At 45.4% G+C, this 26,882-nt stretch overlaps 1 protein-coding gene across 2 annotated transcripts; it reads right to left on the reverse strand.

The window, feature by feature from the left end:
* Nucleotides 1–1,321: 1,321 nt before the first annotated feature.
* Nucleotides 1,322–26,652, reverse strand: nnt (nicotinamide nucleotide transhydrogenase). 2 transcript variants are annotated; one of them, XM_035527169.2, is made up of 22 exons: nt 26,498–26,652; nt 25,146–25,342; nt 23,409–23,638; nt 23,060–23,277; nt 22,791–22,878; nt 22,279–22,367; nt 20,320–20,507; nt 19,690–19,823; nt 19,247–19,438; nt 18,862–19,015; nt 17,680–17,841; nt 15,641–15,751; nt 14,072–14,217; nt 13,738–13,933; nt 12,974–13,207; nt 11,506–11,666; nt 10,575–10,754; nt 9,983–10,142; nt 7,603–7,684; nt 4,333–4,451; nt 4,105–4,220; nt 1,322–2,697 (listed from the first exon to the last, which is right to left on the reverse strand). In XM_035527169.2, the coding sequence occupies exons 2-22, from the start codon at nt 25,297–25,299 to the stop codon at nt 2,557–2,559; spliced, it is 3,255 nt and encodes a 1,084-aa protein (XP_035383062.1). In that variant the 5' UTR covers nt 25,300–25,342; nt 26,498–26,652; the 3' UTR covers nt 1,322–2,556. The 2 variants fall into 2 exon arrangements, with proteins under 2 accessions (XP_035383062.1, XP_081575598.1); XM_081719472.1 differs by lacking the exon at nt 26,498–26,652 and having other exon boundaries at nt 25,146–26,490.
* Nucleotides 26,653–26,882: the final 230 nt, after the last annotated feature.

The raw sequence follows: 26,882 nt of genomic DNA on the forward strand, positions 1-26,882 counted from the left end.
GCCCGAGCTGCACTGTGCATTTAAGCCTTTAAAACAGCTGAGCAGGTGGAGCAGGTGTGCCAACACGTGGAGGGGAGGAATGATCGATTGGGGGAGACTGAAGATACTTTCTGGTGCTCTGAAGCTACACCACCAGGATAGGATTAGGTTCAGACACTTGATGAAAGCGACACCAAAGTCATTTTCTCAATGGACTGCCATTACACACGCATCAGAGGCTGGAGTTGGCGTCTCCATATTTGACGAGAGAAGCATGGATGAGCTGCAGGAATGCTGCTGGAGAAACACTGCCCATCAGAGAGAAGCCACATCTTCCGCACTCGCCGAAAAACTATAATTCACTCACATTTGTGGTGAGAGAATGCAGTGTGCAGCAACCATTATGCATTTTTCTTTGTCTTTTGCAGGGCTGGTGATGGCTCGCAATGGAATCAAGCATACAGGAACCTATTAAATAGGGTTTCGGCACAGTTGGCGAGGCACAAATAACCATTGGGCTCAAACTGTTAGTGCAGCCACAAAAATCCACCCGCACCACGGGGTGGGGAGCGGGTAGTCAGACTAAATAAAAGTGACATGATAGCTGTGGTTTTGAATAAGGAATAAAATGGGGAATAAATGACCCAATAACTGGGGAAAAACTTAATGATTGGAATGGGAAGGGCTAGGTTTTAAACTCAAGGCCTGTTTGCAGCATACCAACTACATGGATCACTTTCCATAGACCCCCCTCTTCAAGTCAGCAGAAAGGTGCAGGGACGAGATATCATCATGTCTGAGTGCCACTTGTTGCACAAGTGAACGAACCCTCATGATAAACTCATGCAATACCAGGGATTAGAAGACAAAGTACCTCCACCTCCACCCTCAACTTTGCACACAGGGCACAGAACAGATCTTCTACCAGGTCACCTTGAAAATGACAATGGGCAATCACTGACATGTGCAGATATCCCTTATCAGCACAGCATCCAAAACATTTTGCTTTGATACAGCACACAAGGTTCGCGTGGCAAGCCTGCTTACCAACATTAAATATTTGAGAGGCTTTCAAGGCAAAAACATGCAATCTTCAAAAAATGACTAGCCATTCTTGTGTGGGTTTTCATATTATGCATGTTTATTAAGAGTGATGGTCCATGATAATGAGGAGAGAGAAACACTTCACAGTATGTCATTAAGTCATACATCTCCTAAGCATGGCATAACCAAATGTCTCAAGACCACTTCCCCCCTTCAATTTTTGCCCAAAGAATGTTCAGAGCATTAACATTTCTATGCAATTAAGAAATGTTCTTTGCCCAAGTGGGAGGGTATGGTGATGATTCAGGGATAGTAGGGTGCAAAAATACTGATTTGATCCAAACCACCAGAGCAAAGTTTTTCCTGTTTTATTGCTTATTTCTTCTATCCTATTAGTTTGACAGTATATTAAAACTGTAAAATAAAAACCAGAAATGACAGCAGTGTCTTCTCCTAGGCCATTGTTTCACATGGCTAAATGTATAACCAAAATGTTCATCAAGTCAAAATATTGAGGTACCAAGGAGCAAACTGATTTTTACTATGCTGCTGCAGCTCAAGCCAAATATCTGTGGAAGAACCTGGAACTGTGCTGAAGTCCTTGAAGAGAACTATAAGGGATTGATTATAACAATTCTAAGTGTTAAGAGGTAGGACTGTTGTCATGGTCCATTACCAACATAAGCTTGCATTTCATTAGATCCCAGTGCATCATTCTGTTAACAACAAATATTGCAAAGGAACAGTGTTGCTAACAGCCTTGAAAGCATAGAGCATAGTATGAAATGGATACAGTAAATTAGCCATTACTAGATTTGGTCTTACAGGTGTTTTTGACATTCATCTTCAAGAATTTGAATTGCAGAGAAAGTAAAACATCTCCTTCAGGAATTGAACTGTTCTTGATCCCTTTAGAGCCAAATCTGCTATTTAGAAGAAGTTGGCATTGATCCTTCAACCCAAGAAGCCTTTAGAGGCAAGAGACCGCTTGTATTCACTAGAAAAATGGCCTTCTGACACCGCATTTGATATTCATGCACTTCCCTCTTGTATAAGCTTAGATCCACGTGTAACAATACCACAACATTACAGTCAGATCAAGTAATACACATTGATCCCCAAAAAGGAGGAAAAGCGGAGTGTTTTATATCCGCCTTAAAATGCAACCCAAATACACTGAACTATCTACAAATTAATGCTTGTTTTAAAAAAGTGAGACCTCATAAAAGCCTAGTTCCAAAACAAAACCAGGACAAAATGTGCCAAGGTCCTACCAATGCTGCAATGCTTTTATATCTTAATTTAATTAGGCAGAACAAAAACGGTGAATAAGACTAACCAAATCTACAACCAAAATTCCTATTAAAAAAAAAATAAAATAAAAAAAGTGTATACAGATCATGTGGTCAGGAGTGATAAGTTTTTGATGCTACTTGATATCTAAGGGTTCGTTCTGTGTGTACACCCTGTTCTCTGTCGAACGGGTGCAGCAATAGTCCCTCTCCTGGAGGGCTCTAGCTGCTGTGCAGGTGTTTATCCTTCTCGCACCTTGGCAGACAGGGCATCACAAGTCTTCTTGGCGTCTCCTAAAAGCATTGAGGTGTTGGGCTTGTAGAAGATGGGGTTGTCCACTGCTGCGTAACCCACACCCAGAGACCTCTTCATCACTATGACCTGAAGAGGTTGAAAATCAATTCATCTGGTTAGCAACTAGTCCATGCAGAGTAGATGCAAGTTCATCTCATTCCAGTACCAAGTGTGAGGAAGTGATACATCTGCATTAGGAGGGACATCCCCACCCAGTCCCTTTCCATGGTTCTTTCACCAAAAAAGACAGAGTTCCTGAGATACTCAAGTCAATCAATGCCAAAAACACCACAACAATATTTGTCTAAAAGCCTGCATTGCACCTGCACATAGCGTGGTAGAATATGGTCTTGCATTTGTGCAATACAGAGAGAAAAGGGCCAAGGCGTCCAAGATCTAATGGTTATTTAAGTATCTGTCATTTACAAAATTAAGAGTCATTAGTGTCGCAGGCACCAGATTTGGGCTGAACACTTCCTGGGAAAGTGAGTGAGAGCAATGCTATGATTGGGAGCATCTGTCTGGGAAGCAGGAACCCTTGGTAATTGAATAAGTAAAACCAGAAAGGAGTAAAACCTCCTGGCTGGTCTCGCTTTGGCGTTATTCAATATGCTGAAAGATACTCAGAACAAAACGACCCTCATCTTGGGACCTCAAATCAGCAGGTCTTAATATTGCCCGTGTACGCCAGGGAAGGCCTGTGGACGATCACTGCCAGCCAGGTTTCGGGGGGTGGCTAGGACAGGATTGGAGGAGATTGGACATGGATGGGGGGGGAGAGATGTGGGGGTGACTTCACAGAAGTCACAGATTCAGGTACATTTAAGCCCAGAATCCCACAGCTCACCATCCGTTAGGAAAGGCCCACAACTGCTGCTACGATAAAGTATTCCCACCAACATGTTAGAATTGCTGGAACTCAAGCTATCATATCAACGATTTCGTAAAGTTAGTTTAGCCTGCCTAATGAAGTCCTGGAAGAGACTTCACAAACAAATCCTCTTTGAGAGGCAAATGCGGAGGACCTTTGGGCTAAATAACTGGTTCACGGGGAAGGAAAAAAAAAAAAAAAGTTTGCCTGAACAGAATGTGGTTAATAAACAGTTGAATAAGGTAAACACAAGAGGGACAGAAGCTCTACACTGTATGTGGGGAAAATTAAACCCACAGCACATAGCTCTACACCGCCACCACTTCCCCAGAGCCACACTGGGGCCTGTGGGCTAGTCATGCTGTGACGAACACCTGCCCATATATAGGGAAAGTTTCAGTCGAAATGTCATCATTCCTGAGAGAGTGAGTCAGAGCCAACAGAAGCAGTCTGGGATCCCGACTCTCAGAATACACCTGGACAGGGGGGGGGGAGATAGTCTGTATTACATTGCCCTAGGGCTCCATGAGCCAATGTGAATCTCATCCTGGCAAAGAGACTTACTCACGTCCCATGTGATTCTGCTCTGAAACAAGGCTGCACTCACAATCGAAATCACTCACCTGTTTGGACTTCCAGACCTCCAGCACTGGCATGCCGGCGATGATGGAGTTAGGATCCTCCTGGGAAGCAGAGTTCACTGTATCGTTTGCACCAATAACCAAAACCAGGTCGGTCTCTGCAGACAGACAACATTACATTACAGGAGAGAATTCAACAAACCGGTTCAAATGTTATGGGAAACTAAAGGACAATTATTCAGAAGGAGCACCACCAGTTTGAAACTGTACCAGGGAAGTCGTCGTTGATCTCATCCATCTCCAGGACAACATCATATGGTACACCGGCCTCAGCTAACAGCACATTCAGCTGTCCAGGCATACGCCCGGCTACAGGGTGGATGCCAAACCTAGAGAGAGTCAACACATGCACAGGTCACCTCTACCTCTCGAACTCTCCTTACAATGGACAGAAAACCCCTCAGACTTTCATCCAGCAGGAGTTTTTGAACGTGTGAGCTAAGGGAATAAGGGGATTTTGTCTGGGTTAAGAGAAGAGGAAATAAGCTGGTGCTGATGCTAGCACTAGTAAAAGTGTGCACCGAGGGGAAATGGCTGGAGGAAGAGGAAAGGCTCCCGCGGCGGCTGCGTGGCTTTATGACCCGACCTCACCGTAAAAGCTCGGCTCCCAGCCAACAGGCCTAGGGCGCGCACACACAGGAAGTGGCATGCACACATTCACCTCCGCTCACAACACTTACTGGAAGAGTGGCTTTCTTAGAAAAAATGACCATCATTAAGTCATTAGAGTCCCGGTCACCTGTCACCTATGATTAGCGTCAAAAGCAGGAAGCGCAAACCTCTTCATCCCACTTTCAAAAACCATCATGTCTTACCTGGGAGAAAAATACAATTAAATAAGGGAAAGTCACGATTATCTTGCACCCTCTCAGGAAACCAAGCCACCACTCAAGGAAAAACAGAAAGCGGCTCTGTAGTTCATGGAAGCAGAGAGCATTTTAAAATAGACAGGCCTTTTAAGTCGCAGGATTGGGATTTGTCACTCAGCATCTGCGCAGCGCAGAGTTTCCATAAGCTGCAGCTGCAGTGCTCCGACAGACGGCATAGTGCCAGAGACCTGCTTCCCAGAGCAGCCCACAACTTCTGCTTTTCCCATTACCACAGCACTTACTACCCCCCCCCCCCCCCACCTTTTACATAAGGGGGAAAAACCCCCAACATTTAGCTCCTTTTACTATGAGAGTGCATGGTCCCCTGCAGACTCATGCTGCCCTCCTGGCTCAGAGCGCAGCCACTAACGGGGCCCACAGGTCACCCTATATGCTCTGCATGTCTGCTGGTCTCACACAAACAAGTGGAGAGGGATAAAGCAAGCATGCTCGAATGCTGGCTCTGCCCACTGCTCTCTCAACAGGGCAACACCCCCCAGCCAATTACCCCTCTGAGAGTGGGTGGGTGGAGGGGATGGGAATGCTCCCCAATCTGTCCACTCTTCGGCTACCCATCTCCCCCTCTAATCAACTGCAAATGCCCTAATTGGCAGCAGCTGTCGGGTCCCCAGATCAAACGAATGGAGAAATTACACAAGCTTCCGGCCTGCCTCTCTGCTGCCCTGCCGAGCTGGCCAGGGCAGAGGGAGAACCCGCATGAGGGCTGCAGAGAGGCAACAGCTGTCCAGGTGGAAAAACGAATGAAAGAATGGGTGGCTCGATTGAGCTGTTTAACCGCGCTACAAATTGCATTTCAAGGAGAAAGAAACTCTACCGCATCACCACAAAGACCCAAGAAGAATCGCGGATACAAGGCATATAAGGCTGTCAAGGTTCACGGCAGTGTCAGGAGGCTAGCAAGGTGATGGTGACACCCTTTCAAACTTGGACAAGTCCTAACCAAAAAGGACATGCCTGGAGAGCAACACTTTACCCTATGCATGCAGAACAAGGTTTTGCAGAACACTACAAATCCTGGGACTGATTATAGTGTGTGTGTGTGGTGTGTGTGTGTGTGTCATCAGATGGTGCAGTGTGGTGCGAGGGCTGCTAGAATAGGCTCTGGCAAGAGAGTCCATAATTAGCCTAGTCTGTATGCCAAGCATATGGTGAGACCACTGGTGACGGCCACTATCTATTGGGATAAAGAAAACAAAGGATCAGCAGTTGGGGGGGGGGGGGGGGGAGCACACGTGCCATTCGGCAGTATAATCATATTTACTGATATGTGATACTGGAGTAAACATTGACACCACCTGTTTCCTTAAACGGTGGCTTCCATTGCTGCATTTATGAATTTCTGTTTCAAAGCAGCACAGACGAACAGGACCAACAATACAAAGAGCAGCGGCAAACAGCCAAGTCTGACCTCCTGATCCTCCACATGCCTGCACTACATGGACAGGAGAGCAGCAGTAGAGGTGCTTGGCCTGGACCTGCAGCTCTCGCAGTGCTCAGGAAGCCAGGCTTCTTCTGGATTCACCATCATAGAGCACCACATGGCGTGTGGAGCAGCACCACACAACACCACCAGTGCGAGAGGAAGGGGACTGCAATCTAGGCCCTCTTGGATGCCCAGTCCATGTTACCAGATGGTGACCCCAGGGACTCCAGTATCACAAACTTTGAACTTGCATTGGACGACGTTTACTGAAGAGCTCAAACCAGGCTGTAGGGCTTCAGCCGTATAAAAAAGTCCCAGGGGCTTTCATCTTAACTCGCTTCAGGATTGACAAAAAAATATGAGACTGGGAGCCTGATGTACACAGCCAGGACTGTAGCTCTCCTTTACATGATCGTGTATTTAATAACCACCACTGGCACTCAGAGGCAGAAGTGTTTATTATCTGATCCCATCATTCCAGGACTGGTTAGAAGTATGAAATTTAGTTGAATACAGATTACAAAATAAGTGATCCTATTGTTATTGAAGAACAGAATATATAATACTTTTATGTTACAATTCAACACACCAATCATCGCATATGACATATGGCAATTAAATACAAATAAAAATCTTTGATCAAAATCAATCCTCTTTCATTTGTGTCATGTCCATGTTCTGGTAATTCACAACCAAAGAACGATGAAACCTGCTTCCTAAGCGAACTATTGAAGTTCAGAGTGTGCACTAGTCCCTTGCAGTCTAGATGAATGGTAGGATTAAAACAGCCCTTTGGCCCTGGGGAGTTTCTCTAGAACATTCGCAAATCTACAAATCCAGAGAAAAGCCGAGATTTATTCTGGGCAGGAGAGCACAGAGTCCTGTGCTCAGGCTGCCGGGGAGAGGCGCAAGAGCTGAGCTGCAGTTATGAGGTTCACCCAGGTCACGTGTTCAGCAGTGAGCAAGTCAAGCTGTAATCCACAGGCTCAGACAGCCTCTGAACCCCCTCAGAGAAGCTAACAGGCAGACTAATAGGCAGGATCAAAGATGGGTTCAAATCTGATCTCTCTTCTGAGGGGGAGCTATTTATAGCAACTATGTCTGTCTGTCTGTGTGTGTGTGTGTGTGTGTGTGTGTGTGTGTGTGTGTGTGTGAGAGCGCGAGTACCTGACTTGCTTGCCTTGCTCAGTCAGTGTCTTGACCAGATCAGCAATGGGATACTGAGCCTTGGCAGCACATAGACCGTAACCTGCAAAAGAGCATATGCATATATCAGCCTGGAGAGCATGCACACGCATGCCTCAACTTTCATCTTACTTCAAACATTCTGTACTCACAAAAAAAAAACCTTAGAAATTCCTGTTCCCCTCATCTACGTTTTACAACTCCCTGTGACCATAACTCCCCTTTCACAGAAGAACCTGTACTACAGTAAGATGAACTTCACAGAACCTGCGCACTCAGACAGGAAAATGTGGTTATCGTAAAAGTAAAAAGGGGTGTTGATGCTCCCATTTCAAGACTAGAGATGAGAAAATTTATAACACACTAACTTCACTTCAAAGTCAAGAAGAATAAGACATGAAATGTTCCAGTCTTTCTTCATGTAGTCTACATTCGTGTATGAAAGCACCAGTGATGAAAATATAGCATTTAGTTTACATTACATTTTTCATTTGTTTGACTTTGTTTGGAGATGTAACATACCCAACCACAAAAAAAAAAGTTCAAAGAAATAATGTGCAAATTATTAACACGAATATACCACAACATGACTCCGCCCTCTTTCATGTTAGCCTTGTTTAGAGTCTGAAGGTGACGAGTTAATAAGAGAATGGAGTATTTAAAGCTTTAATTACAGTTGATGAGACCCGATAGACCTGTCACAACAGCCAGCAAATCCTTGGATTTAAAACACAGCGTGCTGCAGAGGGAGCGTCAACAGCCCCCCTCAATGCGTCTAATGGTTTTCTGCTCTCATTACCTCCTCTTTTTTTTTTTTTCTTAAACAGGCATTTCTCCTAAGCAAAGCAAACAATCATACCCCCAAAAAAGTCCAGCATTAAACAAAAAAGGCTTAAATGTTTTTGTAGATGTCAGTCACCTGGAGTGACTGACTACTCCAATTATAAGAAACGTGAAAAGGTTGCTGCACCCACACAAACACGAACTGAACAGGCAAAGAGAAAGCATTAAAAAAAGAAACGGGCAGAGCACTTCAGCCCAGGCTACTGGACTGAGGCAGCCAATTGCCAGTCAGGAGCAGAGCGCAGGTTTAGATGCAGGCGGCCGTCCTTTTCAGGGGTCCCGCTCCAAGTCAAATGTCAAACTCCCTGACTTATCTCCGACATTCACTGACTAAAAAGCTGAATCTCTCTATTAAATGAGCATGATAAATTCAAGTAAGCATAACCCCTCACACAAAATTTGATAAATGAGTTTGATGTACTAAAATTTTAAAAGATGCTACAAACAAAATTCCCTGATATTCCAGGACTTGACCCACCCCCAAAAAAATGAAATCCATGATTTTCCATGTCTGGAATAGACTTTAATATACCCCGATATTCCAGAAATTCCACTACCCTAGGATCCCTGTCTGTCTTCACGGTCATCTCAGTTTTGCACCACACAAGCTCAGCGCTCAGTGCGAGACTTGCCTGTTCACGCTGCCAGCTGCCTGGCCGCAGGAGCAGAAGCGGGGCAGGTACAGGCCAGGGCCTCCGTGTGCAGGACAGCCATTTGTTTCAAATAAAACGCGCCGTCTCTGTTGTACTTGGCTCACCGGCCTTGTTTACTCTGGACAGCGGCGCTTATCATCATCTTGACTTCTCTTTCTTTTCATATTCCCACGCTTAATTGAGCACTTTTCCTCACTGTCCAGGTGCCTCCAACGTCTTGATCCCTGAGACATGCTGTCAGGCCATAAAACACGTCCATAAAACAGTCCGTCACAGAGAACAAAGTGGTCTGCAGGCCAGGGCCATCACCGGAGGCTGTTCAGGAGGCCCTGAAGGGCCACACGTGTCATTTAGAGGAACTGGCCTTTCCGTGCAGTGAGTCAGTGAACCACTCTGAGACCTCTAACAATGTACAGCCTGTACCAAATAAACAGGCAACCTAATCAGGACAAACCAGAAATGAAGGTCAAACAGTAAAAGTGCATCATGGCAGTAAATGTGACCATCTGTGGTGGTTGTGTGATGCGTAGAGTGGACCATAGTGATATACAGACATGACTGATCTCTGGACAGAGATGTGACGTGGGTACTCGCGAGCATGGGCCTGCACGTCCTCCAAAGATCCAACAAAAACAAAAGCAAAAGAGCCTAAGACTACCTAGAAATAAGCTCCAAGATCTCATCCTGCTAGGAGAGTGTTTGAAATTGCCAATGATGTAATGGAGGTCAGCCAAGGTTAGTCAAACATACAGAGCATGTAGAAATGTTTCAAACCACCGACAGCACACTTTGGCCCAGGTTAGGCTTGAGTCGTGGAACCCTTCAATCCCTCCCACAGAGTTCCTTGGAAGGACGTCTGGCATTACCTGGAACGATGATAATGGTCTGGGCCTCCTTGATCATGTCCGTGGTTTGCTCCACGTTGACCTCCGTGTGGGTACCTGTGATCTCCATGGGCTTGCCTGTGCCTGTGGAGGATGTGCCGTAGCCGCCCAGGATAACGTTGGCCAGGGAACGGTTCATGGCCTGCACAGGAGAACAGACCCAGACAAGCGCACACATGCAGGCAGGGAACACGGTTACGCAAGGTTAACAGCCGAGGGCCAGAGCTTTGGCTCCTACACGAAGCCTTTCAGAGCGGCAAGAGCACCTCTTAGTGGAACACATGGGAGCAACATGGGAGATAGTGTCAGCTACATAACATTTTGGCACACTATTCAAACTCATCATGCTTAACAGATAGGGTGAAGGGGGATGAAGAGCAGCAGCATGACCACACACACACACACACACACACACACACAATGAGGTAAGCCTGTGAGCCCTGAAGCGAGAGCCACTACCGGCAGCAGTCTCTGCCGGCCGTGTGAGGTGTATGGTGACACTGGGCTTTCAGCGACGGCTGCGTGTAACTCACACCGTCTCCCCAAGAGAAAGGTGATCGGGCTGGGACCTTACCACACACATGATGTAGGAGAGGATGGCTCCGGACGAGCCGATCAGCGCTCCCACAATGGTGAGCAGGTTGTTGTTGAGCAGGAAGCCCTCAGCACACAAAGCCCAACCCGAGTAGCTGTTCAGCACGGTAATGACCACGGGCATGTCCGCCCCACCGATGGCCGCCGTCAGCGTGACTCCCTACAGGACAGAGCGAAGGACGCAAGAGGTGAGACAAGGGACTGGGAATACGGCTGTGAAATGAAGAGGGTGCCGAACGCAAGCGTGCTAACAAAAGAACGCGAGTTCAACTCGAAGTTAAAATTACACAAATCCTAAAACCATTATACAATGATCCCAAGAACAGGGATGCGTTCCAGTGCAGGCCAGCGCACTGTGCACAGATCTGGTTGCACAGGGTCTTACTTAAAGCAGGAGGTGTTTGTCTAAATGTAAAGTATTCATTTCGGACCATTTGATGAGATCACCGATATTACTGTACAAATCTAGCCGCAGGGATCGGACAGAGCCGGTTCTCCCATCAGGCACTCCAACGCTCCACAATAAGCAGAGGCGCTGCACACAAGCACACTACTCGGAATCATTGAAGACCCTGACTGCCACACCTCAGGTGATCATTGTGCTCACAGTAAAAGAGGCACCATATGAAACTGGATTTCTGGATTTTTAAATACATGGTAAAAATGCAGAGATGCCAGCATTTACAAAAGCATAAGCAGAATGACCACTCCCAGCTTTCCTTCGAAACTTGATTATGGTTTACCCTAAAGCAGTAAGTGGCCTTTACACATCAACTCAGCCTTGATCAATGCAAAGCAATTTAAAAAAAAAAAAAAAAAAAAAAAAAAAGACGTGAAGATATCTGCATCCCAAAGCATTTACATGAACAACCATCCTGGAAGATACCAAAACGTCCCAGGAGGTCCCTCACCATGACAGCAGAGAGGGCAGAGACTGAGCCCAAGCAGGTGATGCCCATGGTGTAGCTGGGATCCAGCATGTAGGGCACGATGCCACCCACGCTGGCAGCCATGAGGCCAGCATTGAGAGCGTGGCGGCCAGGCAGCAGGAGGGGGGCGGAGCTCAGCAGACCTGCGGGTGAGGAAGGAGCGATGGGGAGCTGCAGATAAAGCCAGCTTTAATGCAAGAATTTAAACTCAAACCAGTCTGATGGCCATCTGATGGTCAAATGAAAAGGACGTCCTAAGGCTTCTTCGCATGAACATTACATTTCTGTATACTTCCTGCTGCAGCAGTGATCATATATTGCTCTATAATATTATAAACCAAGATATGTCCAAACCGAGTCATACTACACGAGTGAATGTGAGGGTGAAATGATCAAAAGCATGGACAAAAGCAGTCAAGGCCTCTACTGGGGACGTAAACCTTAGGCTGAACCAGTATCCAGTACTTTTCAATTTTTAGGAGAAGTTAATATTTAAAATACAATATTGTATTACACTTATTTGCAGTATGAGTGCTGTTCCTAATATGCAACTGATATGACACATCCAGCAAACATTTCTGTTCAAACTCACATTAGACTAAAACCAGGCTGACTAAACACTGTTTTCTCTCAAGATGCGCGAAGTCAATGTCTTTAAGCTACATACTCAGTGTGGGACTACGTACTATGTATGCACCTTGTACCCATGTACATGCATAATTGCTCCTCCTCCTCCCTCCCCCCCCCCCCCCAAAAAAAAAAAAAAATCACACCAGAGCATTTAGAATTAATCTAGTGATCAGACGTTTTGCTACATGTCTAGTCTTTAAAGTCCAGTACAGGTCATCTCCCCTCTCTGCTTAAGTCAGCTAGCTTCCGAAGTCAAGCTTCCAAAGTCAAGCTTGTAGCACTGCCAAGCTGGACGTTTGTTCTCCATACTCCTGCAGACCCGCCATTCCACCAAAGAGCTCGGACTGCACACGAATGCAGAAAAGAGAGTTGTAATCTCATTCATCAGCCCAGGCCTCCAGGATGCCGAGCGCTGGTAGAGCAGTGGGAAAGCTCCTGGAGATAATGTATTCCAGCTTTGGAGAACAAGTGGAAAATGACTGGGGGGGGGGGGGGGCAGCACTAATTAGTGCCAAATTTGGAGAGGTTCTGCCTGGCCAAGCTTTAAACACAGGGCATGTGTGGCACGGCTGGGCCAGCCAGTCAACAAATACAGACAGTCCTACCAACAACAGGCCTCCAGACTACACCCACGCCACTGCCAGCTCGGCCTAAAATCTCTGCAGGGGAGGGAGGGAAACCCAGGACACTGGACTAGTAAATACTTTTGCTTTTGTGTGCGCCTATGGGTTCCAAACCTACATATGGCAGATATACCTGTCCAATCGTTGCACATTCGACTGTGTGGATTGGGAGTAAACAAGGAGACTGGGGGGCTCACCTTGCAGCTTGCCATAGGCGACCAGCGAGCCGCTGAAGGTGACCCCACCGATGTAGGTGCCCAGGTAGGCCACGATCTTGGTGAGGTTGGCCGCGGGGTCTGTGGCAAAGTGGGGATACTCCACCATATACTCTGCCACGCACGTGAGCACAGCGGCCAGACCCACCAAACTGTGGAAGGCAGCCACCAGCTGTGGCAGGTCTGAGATCTGGATCTTCTTGGCAATGGCTAGACCTGCAAGAGGCGAAACAGCACAGGCCAATCAGCTCTGCTGGGAAATGGGTCATGTCCTAGGCAGCAGGGTGCACGTGTGTGCGTGCCTGTGTGTGAAGTGAGGGAGGACTGTGTGTGTGTGTGTGTGTGTGTGTGTTTACACGTGTGTGCATGTTTTTAAGAGGGCTTGTTTGGGGCTGGCCAGGACCCGAGGGTTTAAATTAGCATCTGGAATCAAGCAAGCTTTGGTCTGAGCCGGGGCTGCTCAGGATGGTTTAAACTGTGTTCCAGCAGGTTTCCAGGAATAATTAGCAATTTAGATTAGACATGACTGCCTACAAAGAGCAATCCTGCACTGAGTGACTCATGACCTGATGACCACTACCTGGGCTCATACACTGGTCACTGACTCACTCGTATGATCCTCCTCACCCACACACAAACTGGGGGGGAATAGGGCAATAGAAAGGGTGTTCAGACTTCAAAGAATGACATTACTGTAGACGCAAAAAAAAAGGGGTGTGCGCGCGTGACACACACATTTAACTCACCCGCGGTGCCGCCCACTGCCATGGCTGCACTCATCTGGCCCAGGAGCTCAGGTGAGGGCTTCAAGACCCCCAGAGTGGCAGCAATGCCACCCGCCACCCCGATCATGCCGAGGGCGTTTCCCAGGCGTGCAGTGGACTGGGTAGACAGGCCTCCCAGTGCACCGACACAACACAGCCCAGAGCCCAGGTACATCATCTACACACATGAAGAAAAAATACAAAGAAAAAACGCTGCAGGAGCCACTTGGTTTACAGAAACACAAGACATCTATGAGAGAGTCTGTATTGCTGTACTGGATGTGTTTGGGGGTGAGGGCGTGTTCCATGTTGGGACCTGCTCTATGTTGTAGCCACTGTGCAGTGCAGCAGCATAGCCCCCCACAAATACACCCGCTGGGAGCATGTACACGTAGTTATACTCCGGGGGATCCGTAGGTCGTTTAAACATGTCCAGCATCCGCTTAGTGACCAGGAAACCACCTGAGCGTGGGTACAAACAGAAGCAAGCATGCAGAGAGAGAGAGACACACACACACACACACACACACACACAGCATTCAGTGTAAAGCATTTGTTAGCACAAGCACACTAGACTGGTTAAAAACCATCTAAAATGATGACTGACTCACTTAAGCTACAAATCACACCAATAACTCATTCCTCTGTTGCTGTTCATTAGACAAGCATTTCTAAGCAAATGTGGGCATCAAAGAGCTTTTTGAAAGACCAGGGGTAGGGGAGGGGGCGTCATCAGACTTTGATGAAGTAAATCAGCTCAAAACGGCCTCAGGTAATGCATTACAATCACTCAAATAACATTTAGGAAGGCCTCTGGCATTTAAAACAATATCGCATCAATAACAAAAATTAATAAATAGATTAATAAATAAAATCTCAATGACATAAAAGACAAAAACAGCTGTCAGCAAGGGAACAGGTAGTCCATAAATTCCAAACCTTTTATTGAAACTGAATTGGAGAGGACATTGTTAGTTTTTGCCTTGTAACAATAAAAATTTAGGAGAGGACCTAGAAAAAACAGGAGGAAAAATGTTCATATTTCTGCTGCTGGTTTATGGCTTGTGGGTTTGACTGTGGAATGAAACATTGTGTGAGCTATGGAAAGAAAGGAAGCTTTTAGACTGAAATTAAACACCTGCCTTTAGAGAAAATAAATAAAGAAATTCAGACACTTTATGTGAGCTGGAACACAAACAGAACAAAGATCAGACAAGAGTAATAAGTTGTTATGGCTGAGTGTGACAAAATATGCAGGAAAATGTCCACCATCATGCCTGTAAATCACAGGCAGGCAGAGTGACCCCGGTCTCTGCTGTAGCCCAGTGCCGACTGGCCCAGACAGTCCAGTCCCAGCAGACAGCAGTGGGGTGGAAGGCATGTTGGCTTCAGGATGCCATTCTGGCCACCTTTGCCTACCCAACTCCACCACCCCCTCCCCCCAACGTGAAGCGATTTTTCCCTCCGTTCCGTTTTAATGACCGGTGGGGTTTCCGCGGTGAGTGGGCTCCGGCCTGATTTATGACATGGCTGTGGCTCTTTGAAGAGTTGGTGCCGCCCCGACATTTCCTGTGTCAGGTGCGAGGATTGCCTAAACTCTTCCACCTGTAGGCGCGGGTCACTCTCACGTATAGCAGGCCGGGGCCAGCCGGGGGCCAGGGGCACCGCAGGTCGACGGCACACAAGCAGCCTTGTTCTGACCAGTAGACTGGCTAAACTAGAGTGCATATCCTTATTTTATGGCCTTGCACCACTTTAGCCTAGGCCTTGATGCTTATTCAAAAGAAGTTGTGAACCAGAGTTCAAGCTGTTCCTAGTTATCCCACAGAAGTTGTGGTAGTGCTCCTCAGCACTCCAGAGCGGCTGCAGCGACCTGCTGTCTTACCAGCGATGTTGACGGAGGAGATGAAGGCAGCAAGTACTGCCAAGGTTTCCGCAGTGTTGGTCGGAGCGTAGCCTCCTCCCATCAGTGAAAGCCCACCAACTGCAGTCAACCCTGTGGACACGTCGGGTGAAAGTCAGTGGAGAAGGAGGACATGGAGCCGCAATTAATTAATAAATAAACCTAGTAAGTAAAAAAGGTTTTGGTTTGATAATTAAATCCATGTAATTTCACTCATGTTCTAGTCACACATTGTGTTCATTTCATTTAACACACTAAAGACCTACTTGTAATTTAAGGACAACCCAAGTTATTCAAAACAAATTTAACTCATTTTGAATGAGCTAAATGGGACTCTATTGGAAGTCCTCCTGGGAACACCGATAACCATCACCTCTTTAATCACTTTCAAATGCTTCTGTGCTGTAGACTGTGGATCAGTTAAATCTAAGGTGGCCTGCTTGCTTAGAGGTCTGCTGAGTCAATGGTGTGTAGAACACTAGTTGACCATTTCCTCTCTCTGTTATTCCAGTGAAACAATTGATCACAGAGCAGCACATGGAGTATGAGTGCACACTCCCTCTGCACTGCAGGAAATGCCGCAGACGACCGAAAGGCAGACACACAGAAACAGAGAGACACCACACCTGGATATCTGTAAGAAAACCTCTGATGAAAGAGAAACACTCATTCAGGTCTGAGATGCAACACCCGGACCTGTAGATGAGGTTACCTTCACAAACATCCAAGACCTTGTTCATGCAGTATTAGGATGATAGCTCCTGCAAGCCAGTGACTCAAAAAAACAACTCAGTCTGCTGCTCGCTATCTGGACTGTAATCATCTAGATTACATTCATCCCAAAATATCCAACGTGTTTCTGTAATCCAGAGAATCTGATCTGAAACTTGTTCTCAAATTCTCTGGATGAGAGATTTCAGGTGGTCATTTCAAGAGTTCAGAGACATTGGGTCATTCTGATTCACTCGTTTCAAGTAGATTAAAGAAAGAAATTCAATTCCTCCAGGAGCCGAGTCAAAAGCAACTCTATGCTTTTGTTCCCCAGACATGCTACTTCTACACTTTCAGAAATTAGAAATTCCACATTAGTGTCCTAATGTCTCAGTCCTTCAAAAGTCAAGCTTTATAACTTCTGGCAACATAAGCAAATTCCTCGGCTTACACCATTTCCAGCTCCGTAAAAAAAAAATTAAAAAAAAGACAGCTCACCAAGTGTCAAATGTGCAAGCAAAACACCTCAGAAGGGAGAAAAAGGCAGGCAGAGGGCTCCAGAGTGCTCGGAAGCCAGTTCACAGGAGCTGTGCAGGAGGTCGAGGGGGCTAATTGCTTCAGTAGGGGCCCTCAAAGTCCCACTCAGCAGCTCACAGCTCTGAAGACGACGAGCACTCTTTAATGTGGACCACCGGGGGCTTGTGAAAAGAATGAAACATTTTCGAGTCACTCAGCTAACCGAGAGAGAAGAGTTCCTCAGAAGCTGTGCACTGTGGCTGTACGCAGCTGCAGGAGACATCCTCCGCCACGCAGCCTGGGCCTCGGTGTAGTCACATCTAGTGTGACCACCCAGCACTGCTTAGAGGTGGCCAAACACAAGAGGCCAGCCACGATGCAGTCCAAAAATATTAAAAAGGTGTCACCGTTTTTCAATACTCGTTAAACACGTCTAATTAGCACAGGCAAACCCAACATGACCAGTATAGCAAAAGGAAAATTAAACCACATAAAAAATTTCTTTTTTAAGAAATTACTACCAGGTTCTACCACACTAGGTTTGCATCTAGAGTTCAGGATTTTAGCTTGCTCCATGAATCCTCCATAGCCTAACACTACAACCAACAAACTGAGAAAGGCAACATGCAATATAAATAAATATCACCCTCGCATTAGTGTGGGTGTCATGCAAGGATATACAAAAGCATAACGCACTCAGCTTGATTTTGCAGACTGAAGCCAGTTTCCAACAATGACTCCAATGACACCAAGCCTGTTGATAAACCCTTCGTTGGTGTGACAGACATGCTCACCAGAGATGGCATTTGTGACGGACATGAGTGGGGAGTGGAGGGCAGGAGTGACACCCCACACAGTATGGTATCCCACAATTCCTGCCAGGCCAAAGGTTGTCACCATCTGAGTGAAAGCAGCATTTGGTGCAAAAAGCCCAAGTCCGAGCAATGAAGTGAGACCTAAACAAAAAACAAACATTTCTTTTGTAAAAACAATTTAGACAATGCAAAACATACAAACACCAAAAGTTAAGGACTCAAACTTAAGAGTCTAGCTTTTCAGTTACATGCACAGGTGGTATACCATGACAGTATTAAATAGCCATGTATTTATAACTGCACATCTAAAACATGCAAGTTTTAATTGTTATCCAGATTAAATTTTTTAATAAACATGCTGTTAACACAAACTGTGTACGTGCCCCCCAGGTACCACCCACAGAGCGAGGTCCAGGGGAGAGCCCGTACAGACGGAAGCAGAACGTGTGAATGAGCCACACTGTGGCACTCCCCCAACATGCCTCCACCCAAGACACCCACAGCATGGGGCTGCCTTCATACACACAAACGCCACTTTATTACTACCTGCTTCCTGGCATTTAGGGTGAACACTGAGTTAAGGAGGTGTGTGTGTGTGTGTGTGGTTGGGGGGGGTTAGGGAAATTAAGTGACCACTTCTAATTTCAGGTTTGTACTGATAGCGAGAAGAAACAAAACATCAAAAGGGCAGGAAGATGAATGCATGTTTGTTTATCATCGGGTGTTTATTTCCATGCGAGTCATAAAGGCGGGCTGTCCGAGCGAGGAAGTGTGTGCTTTGATCTACAGCAAACGCTGCCTCTCCGTACACAAGCTCTGCTCATCTGCCTGCAATAGAATCAATTTGCTTGTATTGTTTTTCTTCCAAGAACTTGTCTAATCATATCACAAGAAAACACCAAATCAAAAGGGGGAGAAAAAAAGGGGGGGAGGGGGAAGTGGACCTTTCCAAGGAAGGGAGAAACTGGAAAAAGAAAACTTTCAAATTATTTGGTTCCTTTGAGAAAACTAGAGGCAGAGTGTGTTTCATCTGCACATCACAGCATATTCCTGTAAGCACAGAGCATGTCAGAGACCACCCTAGTAGCCAGTTAGAGAGCTCTTGGGTATCCATACAGAGAGAGGGAGATGGGGCTGGAGGGAGCCGACGAGGTTCCTCACCTCCGGCATACACCCCAGCCGTGGTGAGAGTGCTTCTAAACGGGGAGATGCTGGCTGCCTTTTCCTTCTCCAGCTCCTGGATGGTTTTGGTTTTGGGAGGCGCTGCCGAAGGGATGTTAATGGGCTGTGGTGCGGGGAAAAGCACTTTTCCATTCTGAAGACAGCAGGAGAGACAGACACAAACAGAGCTCACATGAGAGCAGCATGTGTGCCCCTCTGCACCCGTGCCACACTGATATAACGCCATACATTGGAGGTCAGCTGCATTAAACATCACAAAAAGCTTATGCTGCTTAAGCTGCCATGCTGAACGCAGCTGAATTCGTTTTTACTGCCGCAGGGTCATCACATCGACATTGTGAAAGGTGGGCTGAATCTGGGAGACCTGCATGACGACTGTGCCACGGACAACGTGGTCCATCGTGCCGTAGTCAAAGGAATCTTTGACATTGAAGTAGAAGTTCTCCTTGTCTGGGCTAATGGCTCGTAGAAGTTTGGTGATGTTGTTGGAGTACAGTGTGCTGGACTGCGTAGGAAGACGACTGGGAAGATCCGTGTAGCCAATATGGGTCACACCCTACAACCAAATAAACACATTTGACCTCTACATTAATCTTTCACATTCAAGATCTAAATTACTGTAAACTCATGTATAGCGTGCTGTATCAGCACAGCATCATTGGATCATTCACAGCATATTTGAAAGCTATTTTTTAGGAGGAGATCAGCGATTCTTTTCCCTCTATAAAAAAAAAAAAAAAAAAAAAGGGGGGGGGGGGGGTCCAGGGGGTTCAGTGTTGTGGTGGCACGCTGCCATGAGGTGCTCACTTTGTGAACGGTGAGCTGTCCAGGAACAGTGGTCTCGATGTTGCCCCCCGCCTCCGCCGCCAGATCAACCACCACAGAGCCGTCCTTCATGCTCTCCACCATCTCCTTAGTGATGAGCACTGGAGCCTTGCGCCCTGACCACCACCAAAGACTTACAAGCATTAGTACGTTTGGCTCGATGCATTAAATGACTCATGCTTTGAAATCAGCTTAGGATGGAAGTCACAACACTACATTTTACAATGTTTTAACAAGCGCAACTGAAAAAAAGTATTGCAGAAAATTTTGGAAAGGTGGCATTCATATCCAAATCTCATTGTACATTACATTCAGAAATGTATAAAGGAACCGCCTTTATTTTCCAAATCACGATAAACAAGAATTATTCAAAATGCCTCCTTTAGGCCTTCTGAGATGAATAAATTAGGCATTTCACAAACAGATCTGCAAAAACATTCAAATGTACTTTCTTTAAAGTGTTTAATTTCTTTTAATCAAAAAATTAAGCAAGCTTTATGGAAGCACTAGTCTGCAAAAGGAAACTTTGTGAAACTTGGGGAAGCCTCAGTTCCACAAAACTCAAAATTGAGCAATGAAAAGAGTCAGAGGGATGTGACCATGTGCCCATACCAGGGATGAGGGCTGTACTGATGAGGATGTCAACATCCAAACACTGCTTGGCAAAGAGCTTCATCTCGGCCTCGATGAACTCCTTGGACATCTCCTTAGCGTAGCCACCCTGACCTTCACCCGACTCCTTCACGTCCACCTCCAGAGGCTCGGCACCCAGAGATTTGAACTGCTCCAGCGCCGCAGCTCTAGGGGGCAATGTACGCATTATGAAGACGATTACATACATTTTCAAATACTACTGCAAATGCACCGACTTCTATACATTCAGGTGAAAAAATAGAGGAAGGAACCTGGAATGCAATTTCCCCACATAACCAGTACAATACTGCCACTGCATGGCAACATACAGGAACTGCTCCAGATGTAGTGAACAGATTTAAAAGACAAGCGAGAGGTCTACAGTTGTAGCTCATTAGTCCTTGGCTGCGGTCCTGCATCTCTCAGCCCAAACATCCCTGATGGAATGTCTTACCAAGACGACAAGGGTAATCACACTTCAGCTCAAGAGGGACATAATATATGGAGTATGGATAAATATAGTTATGTACTGGAATATACAGACAAATACCTAGACATGTACAAACATATACATATGAAACACCGCAGACCCACATGATTGTGCCTCAGTACACTGCACCTCTTTCCCCGTGTGCTTCACACTGGGAGGCAAAAGGTGCGAAATAAGCAGAGGTTTAGGAGCATTTTAGCTTGGCAAAAAAGGCAAGAAATTGGTGTCTTAATGAGACCCGGAAGCCTGCTATGCTTTTATCTATCTATACACACACACACACACACACACACACACACACACACACACACACACACACACACACACACACACACACACACACACACACACACACACACACACACACACACGATACTTGCCTGTAGCATTATTACTAGCTTTGCAAACAGCCCATGGCACATTTCTAGTCAGTCATTGTGCCATCACTAGTATACATCATTATGCCTGTGAACTTTAAGCGTGTTCATCTAACATGCAATGTTTTTATATATAAATAAAAATAAAAAATAAAAGTTTTAAAGAAAGAAAATTTAATAAAGATATAGCAGTATATTTTTAGTGGGGATTTTCAGAAATAGTTTTGGGGAACACTAAAAAACATTTAAATACTGGCTAGCCTGATGCAAATTTTAGCCTAATACCTTAGTACTTCCTCTGTGGTATATTACAGTATCCAATCAATAGCTTTCTTTTAAATTATTAATATTATTCCCATATAAATTGCTTAATCCACAGAACCAAAAGCAGAAAACAAGGTTCAAACATACATAACTCATCCATCAAAACACCACACTGATGTAAACGTTATAAGTTCTTTTTTATTCTTATTTAAAAGCTAGTAATTTTACAGGTCATCTCATCCTCTACATAAAAATAGAAGACTTCTACTTTTACATGAGTAACATCTTTGCAAGGGTATCGCTACTTCCCTCAAGGGAAGAAATCGAGTTCAATTTCCCACCACAAAAAAAAAAAGCATCTTAAAGTGCCATCTGTGCTGGTATGACAGTGTAAACCATGCCAAGGTGCAGCCCATGTGCCATAACAGCAATCTTTTTGTCTAGTCTCAACTTTAGAATGCGCTGCAGCTGAAATGTTTCTTAAAGAGCTCCGGCATTTGGATCAGACATGACCATGTACAACCAGCAGTGCCAGTTATTAAAGAGCCCTCTCTGCACTGTCAACTCCAGCGGCTGCAGTCATATCTTGCTTCCTTCACTGGCTCAAACATTAGAACCTCTGAACAAAATGCAATTGGCAGGTTCTGAGGTGCTATGCTGCCCTCTGGTGAAACACTTGATGGTTATTTTAGAACAAGGTCCGTGAACATTACAGAAACGTCTCAATTTCTATTAGATCATTAGGACTTTCGTGTCTACTAGGAAATTCTCATTCATCCCTTGTGGCAACTGCTCAGAGGTTCTTACCTGGTATCAAAGCCTCTGACAATAGCACCCATAGCCCTGGCAGAGCCTGCAGCTGCCAGACCTGCTACACCACCTCCAATGATCAGCACCTTCCAGTCAAAAAAAAAAAGAAAAAAAGAAAAAAAAAAGAACACACATCACTACTGAAGTAGTACTAGAGCTAAACAGCAGCACCAGTGATGGTGCAATTTATAGGAACAGAAAATAGACAAGTATATCAGTAAAATAAATTAAAAAAAAAAAAAAAAAAAACACTTTAGGAGTTGCAAATTGTTTTTTACATAATACACAGGTGTCACAGGTGCTTAGTTTTCTTGCTCCAATAATACATTCATATATCACAATGCAGAAGAAATCAAGCCATAAACATGCTCACAAACAAGTAAATGGAACAGAGGGGAGGTCAGGTCATATTGAGGTTCATAGGATCCAAATATTGAGATGATAAGTGATGAACGGACATTAAATGAGCCTGTACACAGAGCACAGGGACACAGGGCTCCAGCCTGTACCTTAGCAGGGGGGACCTTCCCTGCAGCAGTGATCTGTCCAGTGAAGAAGCGGCCAAAGTTGTTAGCAGCCAGGACAACAGCTTTATAGCTGCAAAACAAACAGCAGCCCATCAAATCAGGCCTGGGAGTGGGCCACAGGAACATCTTCTGACAACCATGAGCACACGAGAAATCCGTCGAAGTGAGAGACGGGAGTATGCTCCAGTCCGACAGAGCCACGCAGAGCAAGCACTCGGTCAGACAGGGTCAGCGGTGTAACGAAAGCTCACCCAGCGATGTTGGCCATGGAACTGAGGGCATCATAACCCTGGGCAATGGTGACGCGGGGCACCTGGTCCATAGCTAGTACAGTGGCCTTGCGCTTGGCCAGGCACGCCATCAGCTCAGAGTTCTGCGCCGGGTAGATGAAGCTGACCAGCGTGGCACCCTCCTTCATCAGCTCCGTCTCATGGACGCCCAACACCGGATTCAGCATGGGCGCGCGAACCTGCCACAGAGCAGCACAGCAGGGGGAAATGAACAAATCAGCACAACTGTGGAGGCCATGCTCACAGGGCAAGTGCCACCCATCAGTCCAGTGACTGTCCCCACCACGCACAGCTACAGAAGATCACGCACCTTGAGCACAACGTCAGATGCAAGGACGTCTTTGACGTCCTTGACGGCGGCTCCAGCCTTGGTGTACATCTCATCAGGAAACTTAGCAGCATCCCCCGCCCCAGACTCCACCACAACATTAAAGCCCTGTTTGATGAGGGCGTCCACTCCCGCTGGCGAGATGGCCACACGAAGCTCATTCTCAAAGATCTCCTTGGGAATGCCAACAGTCAGCTGTTTGTAAGGAATGCCTGCAGAAACAAGGGATAGCTTTAAAAAGCATACTGAGCTTCCCAAGATCCCAAATCCTCAAATTTGCATGTAATCTTTGACTCAAGACAGAACTCTCACACAAAAGGTCACAGAGGCAGAGTAAAAGTAGGCCATAAAAGATAAGAGCTTGACAAAAGAGAAGGTCCAAAGGAACTCATTGCATGCAGTTTATGGGCAATGCCAATGAAAGTGCCATAAACTAAATGCTCAAGAAACAGACACACCTGACTTTAAAGTCCCATTAGATCAAACAAATTGGCCAATGTTGACTGAAATTAGTCAGGTAGCTACTGTAATCATTTCAGAACATAAAATGAACTGTGTAATAAGACTATTTGGCATTGTAAAGACACCAAAATAGGAGATTACTTTAAATATTTGATACAAGTCTTTCTAACAATAGAGGTAAAAAAGCAGCAAAGGCCAGCCCTCTCCCTTGCAGACACCGCAGTTACATACAACTTCCAACACAGCTTCAGCTTCCAGTCTGCAGTACAACTCAATACATCTCTTAAGGGCAAGAAAAGGTTATTTCACAGTGAAAGTGTATTAGACAATTCCAGAAAATTTATAATAAATGAAAGAAGTTAAAACACAATGCATCAAGTTCGTACAAGTCTGTGCAAGCAGTGGATCCCTTATGGAGGCTCCCACAACATCGGTAATCACAGATGACTAAAATATCCAAGTGTCAATCACAGTCATCTAGCATGGTGAAATGCCTCTAATAGCAGGGATGCAGTCACCAAAGTACAGTACAGCACAAAGTGTCTCACCTCTATTGTGAGTTCACTATTTTTAATTAGGCCTACCCAGGACAACTGTAACCTTTTGAGCAGGTTATAAAACACCTTAATCTTTTTTTAAGTCCTTTAAGAGCAAAGAGAAAACAGCAAAATTAAAAACTGTCCTAGGATCCTTTTCAGTCATTCAGGATAAGGTTGTGTTTGATTATTATTTTCATGTAGCATTGCCTACACAGGTGTACAATCACAATTTGTGGGCAAATATTGTTAAGTGCACGATTTAGCACACTTTTTTGTTAAATTCATCATAATGGCCTCGTTTCCTCAGCAAGCACTCCTTCCAAAACTCCTGGCTCCAGACTCAACTGGTACGCTGCCAGAAATAGGCAACAAGCCCCAGCTGTCATTAGCATTCGTGCACAACTTAAAGAACATCAACCGTGAATGGACAGTCTCTAATGCACTAGGAAGCTCATGTGCATACACCATACCAGGAACTTCATTCATTCAGGTAATAGCAGCAGAACAAGCTTGGGGAAGGGTGGGGGCTTGGGGCTTGGCAGGAAGTCACAGGACACAATGACCTTGACAAGGAATTATGCCAGGTTGAAACAAAAGCTCAAGTTACTTTGAGTTGATGTTGGTTTTGTATCTCAAAGTCGTAACATTGTTTCAGAAACAGATTCCCATTTGTCTAATTTCCAGGTGCTCCTACTTATGCGACAGCACAGGTTTTTACCTGGACTAGCAGAGCGACTGAGGGCTTGATGGGTCTTGAAGAATCGCAGACATGGCGTCTTCACGGTCCGGATATTCTGAAGCTTGGAACAGGCCACCCCGGTGAAGAGGGGGCCAGAACAACTGCTGGCAACCACGCGCAAAAGACTCGCCATTGGGTACACAAGGAGGAGCTGTGGAGCCCAGATGACCCTCCTCCTGAGCGAGAGAGCGAGAGAGAGAGAGAGCGAGAGAGAGCGAGAGAGAGAGAGAAACAACCGACTTATCCCAGCATGCTCCACTCACCCAGCTGGCTCTCCTCGAGGTCATATACGTTCATGAAACCTACACCCTGTGCGCGAGCGTGTTGCATCATCGTCACCTCGCTGCACAAAGTGACCTGATAATTTTATGCCACAGGTTTCTTCCATTTGCGCATTTGGACAGTACTGTCCTGTTAATAATAGTCGGTGCTTACATGAACAAAGATAGCAGCTACTTGGTATCAACTCAGACTAACTACATTATAAAATGTTTTCACGAAGACGTCGGTTCAAAGGAGGGCACCGCGGACACTGCATAACGAACAATTTAACTACTAATGCGTATTCAAATCTGAGCAACATTGGGTGCACTCTGAAAATTCCAGCTTCAGTTTTTAAAAAAAAAAAAACAGCACCACGTCACCACACAACAATAAGAAACAGTAAAAAAGTGGCTGCCTCACCAGATTGCGGGTTTTTGTAACGGTATCAGCCAGTTAGCTTGCTAGCCAGCCACATAGCGAAATACCATTCAGTGTAATAGGAAAACAATTAGCTAATCAAAACGATATGTCGAGGCATGAATAATACTACAAAAATAGTGAATTGGACAAGGTAAATACAGACGTAGCGTTATTTACCATACCTATTTAATTTACAAGGAAAGAAAAGACTTAGTCTAGCCAAACACGATTTAGCTAGCAGGTATTCTAGCTAGCTAGTTAGTCTGCTAACCTAGATAGGTCATACTCGTTCATTCATAAATTCCATGATCTCAACTGATGAACGTAAAACTCAAAACATCATTATTTGCACGAACTTAAGTAGAAGTCAGTGCTTGAGATCTATTTCGTGTCTGCAAACTAATTCACCTTTCTAACTACACAAGACAGCCGGTCTAACTGCGAACCGTTTCTTTTGGTGGATGTGGAGTAGATTGCGGGCGCCATAGCTGACTAGCTCGAAAGCAGTAAATCAACTAATTTGCACCAAGCACTTACAATAAAAAAAACAAATTACGCTATCGTTAATAACTTGATAAACTGAAGATGTAATGTTACAAGCATAAACAGTGCGATTTAATTAAACCACACCGGCATTGGGGACTGACCTTTAATGCAGTACACAGAGCGGCAAAGCCGACCGTGCCAACCGGAAGAAATAGAGAGCTGGTCACTAGTCACATTTTTATTGGATCTCAGAGCTGTCAGAAAGGTTCCTCAGTATAAGATCAGATTACATTGTTACAAATTGGTGCGGGGAAAATAAAGAAAATCTGATATTTCCTTATTTATTATTATTATTATTATATAGGTTGGTTGCAGTCAAAAGAAGTCCGGCACAGTCCTTCAGTCTCTACACTGCCTAATCTACAGAGACCATTAAGTCTAATTTAACTGTCACAGGTTGCCACCTTTACCTCGGTTCAGTTTGTAAAATTTATTTCCTGCTTGATCTGCCTTGGTCAAATGTACATGCAATTAAAGTAATGGAAG

The sequence above is a fragment of the Electrophorus electricus genome, chromosome 8 (assembly GCF_041902795.1).
Source record: "Electrophorus electricus isolate QZ-2024a chromosome 8, ASM4190279v1, whole genome shotgun sequence".
Taxonomy (NCBI): Eukaryota; Metazoa; Chordata; class Actinopteri; order Gymnotiformes; family Gymnotidae; genus Electrophorus; species Electrophorus electricus.

Coding starts and splice junctions, on each gene's coding strand:
- nnt (XM_035527169.2), bottom strand. CDS start 25,299: ATGGCGAGTCTTTTGCGCGTGGTTGCCAGCAGTTGTTCTGGCCCCCTC. Junction 23,278..23,408: donor CATCTGACGTTGTGCTCAAG/GTGCGTGATCTT, acceptor GCTCTGTGGCAG/GTTCGCGCGCCCATGCTGAA. Junction 13,934..14,071: donor GTGGCTACAACATAGAGCAG/GTCCCAACATGG, acceptor TCATGTGTGTAG/ATGATGTACCTGGGCTCTGG.